This window comes from Amblyomma americanum, chromosome 7, assembly GCF_052857255.1.
Source record: "Amblyomma americanum isolate KBUSLIRL-KWMA chromosome 7, ASM5285725v1, whole genome shotgun sequence".
NCBI lineage: Eukaryota > Metazoa > Arthropoda > Arachnida > Ixodida > Ixodidae > Amblyomma > Amblyomma americanum.
Window position 1 is genome coordinate 24,237,617 of NC_135503.1, and position 16,305 is coordinate 24,253,921.

At 43.9% G+C, this 16,305-nt stretch overlaps 1 protein-coding gene across 1 annotated transcript in view; it reads left to right on the forward strand.

Moving 5' to 3' along the window:
* ras (Inosine-5'-monophosphate dehydrogenase ras) overlaps positions 1–13,673 on the forward strand; it is a 35,765-nt gene extending 22,092 nt beyond the window's left edge. Inside the window, exons 8-15 of the mRNA XM_077631515.1 lie at positions 427–626; positions 3,690–3,780; positions 6,406–6,501; positions 6,702–6,845; positions 6,953–7,106; positions 10,452–10,595; positions 11,172–11,255; positions 12,888–13,673. Of these exons, the coding sequence (XP_077487641.1) occupies positions 427–626; positions 3,690–3,780; positions 6,406–6,501; positions 6,702–6,845; positions 6,953–7,106; positions 10,452–10,595; positions 11,172–11,255; positions 12,888–12,909 (935 nt within the window). The 3' untranslated portion in view covers positions 12,910–13,673. The remainder of the gene's footprint in view (positions 1–426; positions 627–3,689; positions 3,781–6,405; positions 6,502–6,701; positions 6,846–6,952; positions 7,107–10,451; positions 10,596–11,171; positions 11,256–12,887) is intronic.
* Positions 13,674–16,305: the final 2,632 nt, after the last annotated feature.

Genomic DNA, 16,305 nt, shown 5'->3' on the forward strand with positions numbered 1-16,305 from the left:
AATTCATGAGGCCCGTGTACTGTGCGATGTCAGTGCACATTAAAGAACCCCAGGTGGTCGATATTTCCGTAGCCCTTCACCACAGCTTCCCTCGTTGCCTGAGTTGCTTTGGGACGTGAAACTCCCATAAACCATAAACCAAACTAACGTTACGTGTATTGTAAGTGCCCTGCTTAATTAGACAAAGGTTCGGTCCCCTATGGGTTGAAGTTGTTGAGAGTTGACTGTAGCATAATGTGGCCTTTGTGAGAACCGCTTCCCACTGATGTTTAGGCGAAGTGAACTCTGCATACTAATGTTAATACATGCTTCTATGCAGAAAGTTAACGTCTTCCAATGTGAAACCCACAGGTATTCATCATTACTGTGTGATTGTGGCACAGCGGGTCATGTATTTTCTCCCCACTTCTTTTTTCCTTTGGACAGGCAAGCTCCCACTGGTGAACCAGGAGGGAGAGCTGGTGTCACTGATCGCACGTACAGACTTGAAGAAGAGCCGCAACTACCCGCTGGCCTCAAAGGATGAGAACAAGCAGCTGCTGGTGGGTGCCGCCATTGGCACACGGGAAACCGACAAGCCCCGCCTCGACCTCCTCGTTCAAGCAGGTGTTGACGTCGTCGTGTTGGTTGGTATCTCTTACGCTTGTGTGGCCGCATGCGTGCTCCTTATGCTGGCACAGAAATGCAATCCACTCTTAAGGGGGATTTCTTTTTTAGAGTGATGTATTTGGGAGTCAAGTCAGTGGCTGACTACACTTTCAATCCATCTTGAGTGCTCAGAGCGGTGGACATATTCCCTTCAGGCGCCAATTAAATCTGCTGAAAGGAAAAATCTTCTTTTGCATAAATGACTATCAGTAGACTAAGCAGAAAGTGATGCGCAAAAAATTACGCAAAAATATTCATATTTAAGCATATTTTATTCGCGTCCATATTTGTGGACATAGTGCCTTAAACCTGATACATGAACTTAGACGCTGCTACATTTGCTTGCCTTTTCTAACTGGTCATTAGACATGAATAAGTGTTTAGCTGTGAGAATATATGCTTCAGGGAATTATTCTGGAGTTCATGACTTATAAAACAGATAAAAGCAGTCATTCTGTGATGACAGGCAGAGAAAAAGTTCGTATTTCGAGCACTGAACGTGGCTTTTCGATGTGCAGCCTTCTTGTTGGCACCATTGTGTAATTAACGTGTTCAGGAGTTGGGGCCAATGGTTGCTTCCATCATAAGTATTGCTTCAAGTCCGGCTGCATCGAAGGGGTCTCGAGTGATCTGAGCACAGGTGGAAAGGGAGGGAGAGCATCTTGCTGCCTGTTTTACGCATGGTTTTTACAAAAATGAGAAATCATTTTTAAAGGTTGCTGTTTGCTCAATTTATGCCAGAGACCTGAAACAAACTCCCCAGAGACCTGAAACAATCTCCCCTTGGTCTATCAAAGTGCTGATTGTTGTCTTGTTTTGTAGCCTTGGAGCTAAGCAGCCAGCTCTGAACTGACCATGGTGTGAGGGCACGGGTTCCTCTTTTTTATCCCCCCTTGTGTAGCGCTGCCACTTTGTATTTTTCTCCGTCATGGGTTTCATACAAAATGTAATGATTCTTGCTAAAAACTGCAGCGAAATTTTCAAAGCGATAGAGAAAAAAATGTTCTGACCGCCACTGAAAATGGTTGCTTCCTTCAGATTCATGCGTTATACAATCTAGCACAGATGGTCTCAGATCCATTTTTGAATATTGGTAGCAGGCCTAAAACCCTCCTAGACCTCCCTAACTTTAAGCATTGGTCATAGCACGCTGTGTTTGTCGGCTGCGGCTCGGCTAAGTGGCGGTTCTTTGTGACCATCTGCGGGTCTTAATTGCTCAGTCGGCCACACTTCTTTGGAGGTGCTCCTCCATCGGCTATTTTCATGAAAAACGCTTCAGCGCTGGTGTCGTCCAACGTTCTTTTTGTGCAAGCATAGTTTTCAACGCCCGTAAGCAGTAAGCCCATTTCGTAGCATGTGCACAAAAACAACGGTGTGTTTTGGGTAGAAAACACCACTTAGATATTTTCGGCATTAAGGCGCCATGTCCATGTTTGTGGACGCACCACTCTGAATGTCCACCGCAGCACTTTTCCTTTGTCTATGACGATGAAAATTGGGTTGTTTCTACATTAACTTATCGACATGTTCCGAGCCCTACATTGCATCATTCACAGTCATTTGTAAAGATAGAATGCAAAAAGAAAAACTATTTACTCGTCCCACCAAAAAATGAAGTTGTGTACATATTTTCTTTCTTTGTACAAACGCACTTTGCTGTAGCTGCAGGAGATGGTGCCACAAACTTGACAGGGAGGGTTAAAATGGTAAGAGCGCGGCATTCAAAGGTGGAATTTTCGCCTTGCGTACGAAAATATGAGGAGGCTTAGGTCACATCCACACCTGTTAACACAGCTCCTGAAGGGGATATGAGGTGCATATAAGTTATGACGTACACATGTGATATTGGGCTTGAGGCTCACCGTTGGTAACACTGGCACTGCTAGCGATGTGATTTGGAATGCAGAAGCAAGGGATGTTGCTTCACAAAGCCAGGAGCAAACATAGTTGGGATTTGGCCACTAGTTTACGTGATAGTGATCTTTTATTTTCCCTGAACTCTTCTGACATTGTCATCAAAATATGATGCTGACCACTTTAAACCAGCTTGAACTTTCTGAGTATTGAACCTAAAAGCAAATACAAACCATGCAGCTAAACTCGAGAAAAAAAACCTCGAGACCAATGCTTGGTGGTTTGAGCAATGGGGAAAAAAAGAATGGCATGGGCTAAAGAAACCACCAAGTTCTACAGCCGATACTTGAATACTATGAACATGTCCCATCAGATGGTCAGAGAAAGCAGTACGAATGAGCTGAGTGAGATAAAGCATGTTTGAAATTGTTGTCTAGTAAATGGTCATGAATACTTGAAAATGCTTTGAATGTTCCGCCTTTGCCTGCCTTGTGAACTCAACACTAAACCACACCGATTGTGGTGCTCCACACGCAAGTTGCTGCAAGTGCCACAGTTTTTCGTTTTGCTCATTTGGAGTGATTTCATTTGCTCGCATTTGTATATTGACCGGCTGCACCATTGAACTCAGAACTCTGCTTCACTTTCATGCAGGCTTTCAGATTTTAACTCTTTCGTAGTTTGACATGCCAAGTTCAAAGACCGCAACTGGATTGTGCTGGCGTTTGTGCAGTGTGGCTGAAAATATCTGTATTGATACTTAAGGCCATTGTCTTGTGAGCATAACTAAGACACCCCAAGCTGTATGCCAGCTTATAAGAATGAGACATGAGGTATTACTGAAGCTGGCTGTTTGGGTGGTAGATGGCTCTTGATCCTACATACTGCTTTGATGAGACTCTTAGTGGTAGACAATCACAGTGTGACCTCACAGTCACTAATTTAAAACTTTACATTAAGAGCGGGGGAGTCTCATTAAATGCATCTAATGTTGTAGCCAAAACTTGGGCAGTTATTTCTTTCAAATATCACACGTTCTTATGTAACACAATGTGAATTAACTAAAAGAGATGTTTCAGAAACCTATAAATGACCATGACTCGCCACTTAGTTTACCATTTTGCTTTAACTGAATTTCTGTTGTCAAACTGGGACTGGACATTGTTTTATGGACATTGTTGATGCAGGATTCTTCACAAGGCAACTCTATCTACCAAATCTCCATGGTGAAGTACATCAAGAACAAGTACCCAAACCTGCAAATCATTGGTGGAAATGGTAGGCCTCTTTTTGTCATCGCACAAACACAAGGAATATTCTTTTCATTGTGATTTTATGCCACTTTCATATTGCCCACTCACATCTCATGTGTACCATTTCATAGTCACAAAAAAAAATTCAGAAGTGACGATTACAAAGGACTAGTCATCATGCAGCATACAGCAATCCCTCGTTATAACGAAATCACTTTACTCGAAATATCGCTTTATTCGAAATTTCTTCAAGTTCCAACCCACCAAACATGTGCATTTTAAGCTACATTACTCAAAGCGCACGAAGAGCTTGACCCGCTTAGAGCGAAGCGGCGAGTGGAAGCATCACCGGCATGGCGGCGACCCTTTGAGCATGCAGTGTCAAATTAATACCGCCGACGAATTAGTCTTATGCAGGCACAGAAGAGGCCACAAGAGTACCAAACCTACGACCGATGACTTGCCTAGTAATGAGTACCAAGCAAGTGCCAAGTGCTCCCATCTGTTTAAAGCGGATGCGAACGGAAGTGCACCTGAATCAGTCACAACCGCATTGCTGGTGTCGCCTGTGATAGAATCCAAATGAAAATAAAATTTTCATGACGCTTTGCGATGCCAGAAAACCGTGGCCTCATGGATGCCGAAAAGTGGCCAAAAGACTGCGGGCAGACTTGCGCCGTAGCATTCCATGGTGCTCGGCTCGGTGAGCAAAATTTTACCACACTAAAGAACATTTCTGGCACTGAAACATGCCAAAAAGCACAAAAGAAGCGTCCCTCCGATTATGATGAGCCCATTCACGCTTGCGAGTCGCGAGCGAGGTGAGCTTTCGGCAGCGAACTGAACTGCTCCCTGGCTGCCGTAGTCGTCACTAAACCTAACCGTTTCACATCGGTCAAAGCAGACGAAACTCCTGAAAGCGCGCAAACAACGTTATTCCCGAGAGTTTTCGCTTCAAATGTTTCTCTTCAAATGACAAGGCAACCGGCAGGTTGCGCTTGCATATGCGAACAATGGTGTTGTCAAGCTTCTGCCTGGTCGCAAGCGACTGCTGGTCGCACGCCCGTTAACATGTTCGACGCGGGGAGCTACGTTAACAAATCGGGAAGACGACTTTGGGGAAGCCGGTCTAGAAATTTGCTTGCCGCTCGTCATAATCGGCCTGTATCGCAGTAAAAGACCGCCCCTAGCTTAGTTGCACTTTTCACAATGCAAATCGACCGATAACTTGCCGAAAACACGAAAAATCCGAGCGTCGCCAGCGGCGAGTCAGACTGTCAACATGGCGGGTCAACGCAACCACGGTGTTTCCCCAGCGATTTTCTCGAGCTGGTCATGCTCGATTCACGCCTTCCGACCAGACGAACTTCTAAATGCGTAGTAGGGTCATTGAATTTTGTTCCCAGACATCTGTCAACTGTGCGGACGCGACGCTGCGCGAACATCGACACTTGAACCGTAGAATTAGCACAGTGTCGTCAACAATGGTGCTCCGAAAAACTCGCCCAAAAACTTCATTGCAAACTTCACAGCTACACACCTCGGGGAAAGAAAGAAACTGCCCAGTAATCATGCGAATCTCCTACTGCAAAACTGTTCAGTTTTCACGACCGCGCTGCGTACCTACAATGAGTGGCTAATCGTTTTTTGAGCATAACAAACACAACCTCAGATTCGAGCCACGGCATTTCTGTGACCCCCCCCCCATGAAAGCGGCCACTGCCTTCGAAATACCCTGAAATACCCCCATAAAAGCGGCCACTGCCTTCGCGATTCGAAATACCCCGAAGGTTGAATGCATGGGCGATGACCTCGGCCTCGTGCAATGCTTGGTCAGATTGAGCAGGGGTTGCACGCGCCCAGTAATTGAACTTGAAACAGCGAAAGCTCACTGCCTCTTTTGCACCTGAATAAAGTTTTGCTTCACTGAATATATTGTATTTTGATTTCCCCGCCGTTTGGGCGCAATTAAAGATCGGCTGCTTTAGATTTTCTCGGGTGGTCGCTTATATCGAATTACCTCTTATAACGAATTTTTTCGCCGTCCCGCTGAATTCGTTATAAAGAGGGATTACTGTATTTTAATTTTTGTGTAAGTTACTGTCAGGATGTTAATGCTTGAGGAAAACTATTTTTCACAAATCTGTCAACCTTTCCAGTCCAGCTTGCTCCTTGGGGAATGCACTTGCAAACCCCTCATTTGCTTTTAAGCTTTTTAAAGGATGGATATTTTATGCAAATCATTATATTTAGAACGTTTTAAATGTTTAACAGAAAGGGTACTTTTTCAGTGCTGTGTTTGGCATGTGATTAGCCCCAGTTCTTTATGCACCATAAAACTCTACATCAACTTCCTTTGATCTTAACATTAGTGGCATTGTGTGATTATTGACTTGGAGGAAGAATAATGTACAATGTAGACTACTGCAATACTTGGGCTTCTTTATAGTATTTAATCTTGTTCATCGGATTTCGTAACATACACACTGGGTTTATGAAGCACCTTGAGGGCTTCCTTATCTTATTTGTGACAAAAATACTGGGCTTGTGGCATTTGTTAAACCTTTGTGCGCAGACTTTGAAAGCTGTCCCTCATGGCTCCTTTTTTTTCTTTTTTTTCTGCTTGCTGACCTCATTGCTTTCCTTGCAGTTGTCACTTCTGCTCAGGCAAAGAACCTCATTGACGCCGGAGTTGATGGACTTCGTGTTGGCATGGGCTCGGGCTCCATTTGCATCACCCAGGAAGGTGTGCTTCTGCGTCCTTTTGCGTTGTTCTTGAGTGTAAAACCATTTGCCTATATCTTGGCATTTTAGTGAAGGTGGCTTAAGGGCTCTGGCGGCTGCAATTCCTAGAGGCCCAGCTTTTAATAATTGCAGGTGCACAATGCTGCTTATAGTATTTATATCCCCAATTTCATACTTAAAGTATGAACTGTCTCCTTTCAGTGATGGCGTGTGGAAGGCCACAGGCTACGGCAGTGTACAAGGTGGCTGAGTACGCCAGGAGGTTCGGGGTGCCCATTGTTGCCGATGGTGGTGTCAGCTCCGTGGGGCACATCATCAAAGCCCTGGCCCTCGGTGCCTCTACTGGTATGTTTGTGGTGCCTAAAAAGGGAACAATTTTCATTGTCGCTCACTTGACTGCAGCCACGCAGCTGGCTTGCCTGGGTACTGATTAAAGGACATGTTTGTTGCAGTGATGATGGGTTCCATGCTGGCGGGCACAACTGAGTCTCCCGGCGAGTACTTCTTCTCTAACGGGGTGCGCCTCAAGAAGTACCGTGGCATGGGCTCCCTCGATGCAATGGACAGCTCCAAGGACAGCGGCAGCCTCAACCGTTACCACCAAACGTCAGTACTTAGCTGCACTCCATTGCACTGTTGATTGCCACATCTCCAGTTCACACTTTGTTCATCTTGAGGCTTACAGCTTAACCTGAGGCTTGTGGCTTAACCTCGGGCAGCTTTTGCCAGAAATTTCTCCCATGCTTTTGTCAGACGCAGAATGCGAAATCACATGTATCCCAAGATTTCGGTACGCACTAAAGAACCGATTCGGTTCCTACATGGTCAGAATTAACCTGGAGCCCCCTACTACAGCATGCCTCATAGCCTATACTACGTCATGCCCAGGTCCAGCTTTGGCACATAAGAATTCACTAGTAGTTTTTGTATAGACTGTACTGATGGTAGAAGTGATTGCTGCTAATATATGGCAAAACCTTATAGCTGTCGAGTTTCTCCAATTTTTTTCGTCATAGACTCGCGACCTAAGCAGAATAACATGTATTGTAAACTCTCTTTGAGTTCATAGCATGGTGTATTTACCTGAATGTAGCGCTGCCACGATTGCAATGCGAGGGTTGCTTTTGATAGCATGAAACAGGAAAAAATGTACACAAATGCAGTGTGAGTAATGGGACCACAGTGAACTGAAAGTTCGGTATAAGTTAAATGAAGAAAAGCACCTCAGAAATTGGCATTCCTATACCTCAGTTGCCTTCTTAACATATTACAGCAGTTGCTACTGCTGTTACTACATGAAGGTTTTGTGTGCCTTTCCTATCTCAAGAGAGCTGCACTGAATATTCCCAGATAAGGCTGACACAAAGAAACCTGTGAGAGTGCGTTTTCACTTTTAGTATGAACCCCAAGCTCTCAGTGTACTCATAGTGGATTACTGCTGTTAACATGCAACATGGGTGGCGCTGCGGATGGTGAGGGTGTCCGCTTGTCTTTAATGGAATGAAATGAAGGTCTTTACATCTCATATGTTCTATTGCATGTTCCTCGGGATGAAGCATCTAATTCACATTTTGTGCACAAGTGCGTCATCTCTGGTGAGGTTCTCACAGCGCTGCCGCCGCTCCTATATATGATGCATTGTGCCGGTCTCTTTAGTTGAGTTTTGCTGACTTGTAGCTTTTGTTGGCCTGTACAACATTCAATTTTTTTTTTTTCGGTTCCCGAGGCTGGGAGTTATGGTAGGATGCATTACTGGATGAGTTGGTCCATATCAATTCCATGTAGACGGGCTGCGCAACACAGAGCTAACCTTCCTTTATGATCATATTTGTTAGTGTTTCAGTCCCCATACAAAAAGGCAACTGCTGCCTTATGATTCCACCCACTCAAAGACTAATATGGGCAATTGCCAAAACAAGCTATTGAGAATGCACTCATAAAATCTTGTCCATATGCCTTTTAGGTTGGCTTCAATTTCAAGGTTGCAAAGTTGAAGGTGGCTCGTTTTTCCGATGTGGTTGTGCTGGTAATTGCTGAATCTCCGATAAAGAAGATAAAGTACTAAGTACTAAAGGTAAAAGCTAAGTACTAAAGAATTAAAGAAATTCACTTTTCACACAATCTGAGAATGGTGGCAAAAAGGCGCGGTCTCCCAGTGCTATTTTCAGCGCTTTGTAAGCTAGGTCGCTAATGCACACATACAGTTAAAACTAGATTCAGCAAAGTCAAGAGCAGTCTCGAATTGTTTTGTTAAATTGGCAAATTCGTAAAATCGACGAAGGTATTTTTCCGCTGCTCCAAATACAAAATCACAACGTATCAGCACCGAAAAGCTACCATGGCATCGCAGTTTTTGATAACTCGTGCCTGTGTATATGAGAAGTCCGTGAAGGTGGCCCGAATCACTTGTGCATGAAAGCGCCATCTTTTAAAACGGATCCAAGGTTAAGGTGGAAAGCGCGACCGACTGCAGAGTCTGATTCTGTGCAGCGGCGCAGCTTGCAGTCCCGTCAAAAAACAAGGGCCGTAACTTAAGCGCCTAGATGTTACTGCTGGCACGCTGCCAACAAGCTGCGAGACATCATGGGCAAAATAAGAGAGAAATCACCTCTTTTTTTACTCATTTCTTCCCAGAAAAACGTCGTTAAATCAAGTTTGGTGGTAGCTTGTTTCGTTATTTTGGGTTATACATTAAGCCATATGAGTACTTGCCAGGGAGTCAGAATTTGTTCATTAGATCGAGAACTTCGTAAAGTTGGGTTCCATTAAAGGTTTTAACTGTATTGGGAAAAGCACCACCAAAAAGAGACACTGCTGCGGCTTAAAACACGACAACCCTTGGATAGAGTGCAAAATCTGTTTGGTAGATATATCAGATACCCTTGACACGTTGCAAGGCCTACGGATACCAGATTTGCCGCTGTATCAATATACCGTATTTGCCCACGTAATGAACACACTTTTTTTTTATCTTGAAAAATTTGGGGAGTGCGTTCATTATGCGGGGCAAAATATCCAGAACAATTGTAGTTTTTGACTGCCAAAGTAGGGGATGAGTTTATTACATAAGTGCGATCTTTACATGAGTAAATATGGCACACGTTCTAGAGCATGATTTTTAAATTGACAATCAGACTCAGTGTAACATGCCAGCTCATTGCTTGCCACACAAATGCAGGCCTCTTTTAAAAGATGTTAAGATGTTAGGCAGAGGCAAAAATGGAAAAGCAAGAGAACTGCTTGCAGCCTATTTATTGGGAAGGAAAGAGCATACTGCATTGGTGACACGCATTTATCGGGCTTCATAATAGTGAAGCACATTTTTTTGTAACCAGGTTGATGCGATTTCTTCCTACCTGCATCCTTCCATACTGGCAATGTATATATATATGTGCCTCCAGTAAATATCAGTTGTAAGTTTGCACCCGTCTCATCGTGTTCTCTTGTGTACGCCTGTATTGCAAAATCTATCTACCTTTAACTGGTAGTTGAGCGGTCAGCCTATATGATGTACTGACCAATGTGCAAGTAAATATAATATAATCTGTACAATTGCTTCTGCATAAGATTCGCTTGTAGTACAACACAAGGAGTGACTTTTTCTATTATCAGTACACAAAGCTTGTGTTACATTTGAGTAAATACAATATTGCCTGATGATTAGCAATTTCGTGTTAGGTTGATGTTGAATTTTTCTTGGGCTCTGGCTAAGCATGGATCATTGGGTGCAGTTATTTTGTTGTGGCTCTTTTTTTTTTGTTTCTAGAAAATCGGTTCATTTTGGGCCTCACTTCTGCTATTTCGTGGTGTGTAGGCACATATGTGCCACTCTCAAGATAACATGCTGTTAGTTAATAATTTGATTTTGGCGTGAAACATTGTGTCATTTAGCCAGATTTATATTATGCTGACAAAGCGTAACGTGAAGCTCTTTTTTTTTTTTATGTGCAGCGACCAGGATAAGGTCCGGGTAGCCCAAGGCGTGACAGGCACCATTGTGGACAAAGGATCAATCCACCGTTACGTGCCGTACATCATCACTGGCGTCAGGTTCGGCCTCCAGGACATTGGTGCCCGCAGTCTAGATGTGCTCAAGTAAGTTTGCTGCCCTTGGTAGAGAGACCTCCTGACAGTTAAGGCAAGAACTGGTGTACACCACAGGGACAAGAGTATTTTTAAATTTTTGTTAAATTTTGTTTAGTATGCGATTATTTTATTGGTTTTTCCATTTAAAGTCGAAGTAACACTTTATGTTGTAGAAACATACTTGGAGTGCTCAGTGTACAGGCAGCGAGCAATCCGACAGCACCTCGGTATTTTGCCAATTTTTTTTACCGTAATTTCTTCAAGTAAATTCAAGAAATATTTACACCCACTGTCTAGATGCTCGTATTTGTCAGCATATGCATGGCCCATTATCCATTAGGATGCAATTGCCATTTGGCTCTGCAAATGGGTCTTAGACCATCTGTTGCATCTAAAAGGCCCACCTAGGCACGGGAAAACACTTCCTCAGTGGCTTGATGGCTTTAATGCCTATGCATAGCTTCAGTTAGGTACGATCTGAATACTTCTATGCTCATGTTTTGCTGCTCGTTCCAGATCTTCAAAGAACACTCAGGCTGGTGCTTCAGGGGGATTCTAATATGGTACTCCTAATTTTTCTTGCAGGACAAACATGTACTCAGGTGACATCAAGTTTGAGAAGAGATCTGTCTCTGCTCAGGCTGAGGGTGGAGTGCATGGCTTGTACTCGTAAGTGGTTCTTGTCCTTTGTTACTGAGCTTACTAAACATGGAGTGCTTCTGTCTTTCGTTGCCAGCATTTTTCTTTGGGGTGTGTCCAGACTTGTGTCAGAGCTGGCTGTGAACATTGTTCCTGCAACCACTTTGTAATCCCTTTTATCTGCATAGGGCTGCAACCTTGAATCAAGTAGAATCTCGATTGTACAACTTTGAGGGGACCACGCGACATCGTTATATAATCCGCGCATCACATATTGAGAAATCTCGAATTGATGCATTCATGCAGTAAACGCACCTGGCTATCAAAATGTGATATATTTCTTTTCCTCATGTATTATGAAAAAGCCCTCGTTTTTGTTCTGTGATAATTAGTACTGAGACCATGCAGTGAGAAGGCATTTTGGCATTGATGTGCGGATAGGCACGCATGCGCTCCCATCACTGTGAGTTAAGTAGGCATGATATGCACCTCGAAAATGATTTGGGCAATGTGCCAGAAGTACGGTTGCTTCAACTTTTCAAGGACGTTTTGCAAGGCGCGGCACAAGCGTGCGAGGACCGTTTCTTTCTGTTCACTCCATCTAGAACACCCCATCATTTATAGGTCATCTCGCAGCACTGTGTAAGTTATAGCTCTCCTGTCCAATGAGGGCCAAGGAAGACAATAAACAGTCCCATAAATATTTGAGCACTGTTGTGACTATTTTTCAGTCAGTTATTGCAGTAATCCAAAAGGTAGTTCAGGACTATGTTTTGAGATTACCGTATTTACTTGCGTAATTTGCACACTTTTTTCTTTAAATTAAGGTTTAAAAACGGGTGCACAAATTTGAGATTTTGCAAACATCACCTAAAAAACTATAGAGGTCATAACGCACGCTATATACCATATATTGCTTCCTATACGGTCAACATCCCAACTCTCACACCTCGCTGGCTGAACAGATAGATACAATCTCAAAGCCCACAGTCAGGGGAAAATGGAGACGAAAGGTGATAAAACGGCTTTCTCGCATGTGGCCTGGCTGTCTAGGGGTAAACCGAGCAGCATACGATTTTTGCTAGGTCCGGATTCTATCGAGCGCCGAAGGTTACCCAACAGTTATCTGGGAAAGCTTGGGTAGTCTCATGAATAGGGGACGCATAATCGAGGTTCCACTGCAGTTCAAAGTAGCCATATCAAATTTTGTTTATTATGGGGGTAATTACGCGTTAGCATCCACTCGAGTGCAACCATACATCTACAAAGAAAAGCTCTGCTCTCAGAAACTATGCCATGCAGAAAAATATCTTCGTCTAGGGCTCAGTCCCGTGACCGCCACCTGCCCAGGCCAGTCACTGTACGAGCTAAGCTAGCCGTGACAGCGTGTACATGGCATGGTGAATTTGAATTGATCTACTCGAAATAGGAATGGTGTTTGACCCATGTGCTTAGGAGAATCGCTCCCTGGAGTTGCTAGGAGTTAGGAGTTAGGAGTTGCTCCCTGGAATGAAATCTACTGCACCCTTGTGATTCCCCAAAACACATTGCACTAGCAGTATTCAAGTTGCTGTGAGCCTCCTCTAGGCTTTTTCTCAATAAAATTTAACTAGCAGTAGAGTTTCTTCATTCTCAATTTTCTCCTGCTTGTTTTTCATCCAGGTTTGAGAAGAAGCTCTTCTGAGAAGCCAGGAGTGCCTCGCTCAAAGGCAACAAGTCCTCCAACGCCGACACGCCCATGCCGACAGACATTCCTGCAGGCCACCAATGTCAGGCAAAGACAGCAGCAAACAGAAGCCGTGCCACCTGGAGAGGAAAATTGTGGATACAAGGGTCGGAATAGTGCTGAGCACATTTCTGCTGCAGCCAAGTCGGATAGTGCATCGCCCGGTTCATATTTTGCAGTTTTTTTTACTTGCCCATATGAAACGAAAAGGATCCAGACTGTTGACTTAGTTTAGTTGTTAATGTGCTCATTTATTTTCAGCACGCTACACATGTTATATTTTGTTTACATTCCAAAGCTCCTGAAGAGCTGAACTGTACTTATATTTCATCTGTTCAGGCCAGTTTACTGGTTTCCTTTTATGATAAGTTGTCTATAGGCAAGCGATACTGACATACTCTGAATCTTCTCAAAAGCTTGGGAACATTCGCGCCTTTTTTGGCTGCGAATTGGAGTTTAGTCGCTATATCAGCGTTAAGCTTAGTTAATGCTGTTTGTTCGATAATAATTATCTGTTGGAATTTTCATTCTTTTTTTTTACTTGCGGGCTTTGCTGCAGTTAGATATTTTCTGAAACCTGTACAGTCAGCGAAGCACAGAATGTGCAAGGCACGAGGCTTGTTTTCGAGGCAGCTGGAAAGCATTCTGAAGTTGATCGCTGTACCTACCGTTTCGTTATTTTTTATATTGTGCCATCTGAATAAAGTTTACAAGCAATCTGATTTTCTTTTCCTCTTGAATTTGCAGCTAGTATTTGTGCTGCTATGCATTTAATGAACTGGAACCTGTTAGAACTGTTTTTTTTATAACATAGTACATAGCCCTGCTCTCATGTTTAATACATTTTTTTCGAACTAAATAACTGAGGTCTTTCCTTGCGGATCTGCAGTTACTCTTGCAAGGCAGAACCATGAGTGTCTAAAGGAGTGCCACTTTGGACATTGCATCAGGTTTAGAGATGTTTCTAAGAGGAACAGAGCTTCATTTCATTGCTGCTATTTCATAATTTGTTGTCTTTGTGATAGCTATGGAAGTTGGGCGGATAGAGGTTTTTGCCTAAGAGCTCTGTACAGTTTCATTTACTGTTCGCCTGTTTTCATCTTGCCAGCTTTATCTAGGACATTTTGTTGTTGCAGGCTGCCGCGGTTGCTCAGTGGTTATGGTGCTAGGCTGCTGACCCGAAAGACACGGCCTCGATCCCGGCCACAGCAGTCGAATTTCGATGGAGGCGAAATTCCAGGGGCCCGTGCAATGTGTGATGTCAGTGCGCGTTGAAGAATCCCATGTGGTCGAAATTTCCGGAGCCGTTCACTACAGTGTCCCTCATGGCCTCAGTTACTTTGGGACATTCAACCCCCATAAACTAAAAATTTTGTTTCAGGAGTTTTTCATTTCTGAAAGATGATTTACTCCCTTAACTGCTGGCAGAAATCAGCCGTGGTACCAGAGTACGTACTAAAGGTATGAAACCTTGCCAAAAGCAGGCCTTATTGGCACCTTAATTTTTGTCCATATGCAAGCCTGCCCGGTTTTTTCATTTTTGTACTGGATTATATGCTTCAAAGATGACTCTTGCAACCGTGCCTTTCAGTATGGTACTCATAGGTGTGCTCACTCAGTGCTGGCTAATTGGCAGTTGTGGTGAGATGGAGCAGCATGTTACCCTGCTTGATGCTTGCTTATACTAGGGTGATTTTGTTGGGCTCCTGTTCCCTAACAGAGCTTGGTTGCCGTATGTCCCGTACAACTGCTGTAAGCGAAGTGAAATTCATGTTTTAGTGGGAGTGTGCAAAATATTTTTAATTTGCTTTTTTCCAGGCATATGGCTGGGTAGTTCATACCAAACCTCACTGCTTGCAAAAGCCTATTCAACAATGGTGTTTTTGCTAGCATAAAGCATGTAATCCTGTGACAATGGTAGTGCATACCCCTGCAGGTGAATATGCTGGGCATAAGTTGCTTCTAATGTTCTGCGCACTACACATGGCTATTGTTATTAGTGTATTGTAGCCTCTTATCATCACTCCCGCATTTACTTTTGCTCCCTTTTCCACAAGTGTGGAGTGACAAGTCAGAGGGTTGTTCGTTCTTAATGAGCTACGTCCCCTTCCTGGAACCATGGCCTAGTGGTAGAGCATCTCCTTTTTTTTTGGAAGTGGTACAAGGCTCGAATCTTGGTACCATTGGGAACAGACTGACTGGCTAAATGCCCTGTCCTACCACTTTTTACTCCCCAAGGGAGTAATGCTTAGAAATGTCTCGGCCTAAAGGAGGTTGAACAAACCCACTTGACACTCTCTCTAGGTTGAGGCAAATTTCTCTACAAGCGACACGGGGAGAAAGTTAACTTGGGCAGAATACATAATGCAAAGAATAGGTAATTAATGAATCATTAAACAGACACTGAGAACTACTTCATCCAATTTTTCAGTAAAAATTGATTCTGTGGCTCTTTCTAGTAAGGTGTGTTATAAATGTTTGTCCAGTGGCGGAAGATACATTCCTTGCTGAGAAAATTTCATTTAAAGAATTTTCGCACACTCGGTACAAACCCATGATGTCTACACCGAAATGGAGTCTATGATCACTGTTTTGAAGTGTATGGTGGTGTAGCCTAGCCTCTAAGATCCGGACTCAAAGACTGTCGACGCAGTGCAGTTTACCTGCAAAAGCTGCTAGTGATGTTGACTCCTGTATTTCATTTTTGATCTTTTCTAGCTTACAAAAGTTTTTGAGTGAAAGCGTCTCTGTTGTTGGCCAACTTCAGTTTGTGCTGGGTGTAGCTTTAAGATAAAGTGGATTCCAAGGGAAAGAAACAAAACGTGGGGCAGCTGAAGATAAAATAAGGAGATTTACCAGGATGTGCTGGTCGCGGCTTGCACACGACATGGCGAGTTGAAGGTCATGTGGGAGATGCTTTCCTGCAGTGTGGGCGTATTTGGAGTGCTGATGTGGGGGGAGGGTTCTCCTCGGAGCACTGCTGCGTCCCGATGTCTGTTTGAAATGTCTGACATGGTGATAGGTCGCTGAGCGAAGATGCACTAAAGCGCCAGCGGTTTCTCGGGCGTACACTCCCTCGTGAAGGTATACTCGCTTGCGAAGTGTCGTGCTCCACGCGTCGCTGTCGGCTGTGCTTGAAATATTGGACGGGAAACCGGAGGCCCGTGAGCACGGATGTGTAGAGTTGGCAGTTTGACTTCTCGCAGTGCAGATGGACGCATAACGTCGACAAAAAATCTGGCAGTGAGTCAAACTCGTGTGACGGAGTTTGATAGAAAAAATGAGATCAGTCTGTTTAACCGCGAGAATCTGTTTAACCACGCCCAGCACTCTGGAAGCTAGGTTAGGACAGAA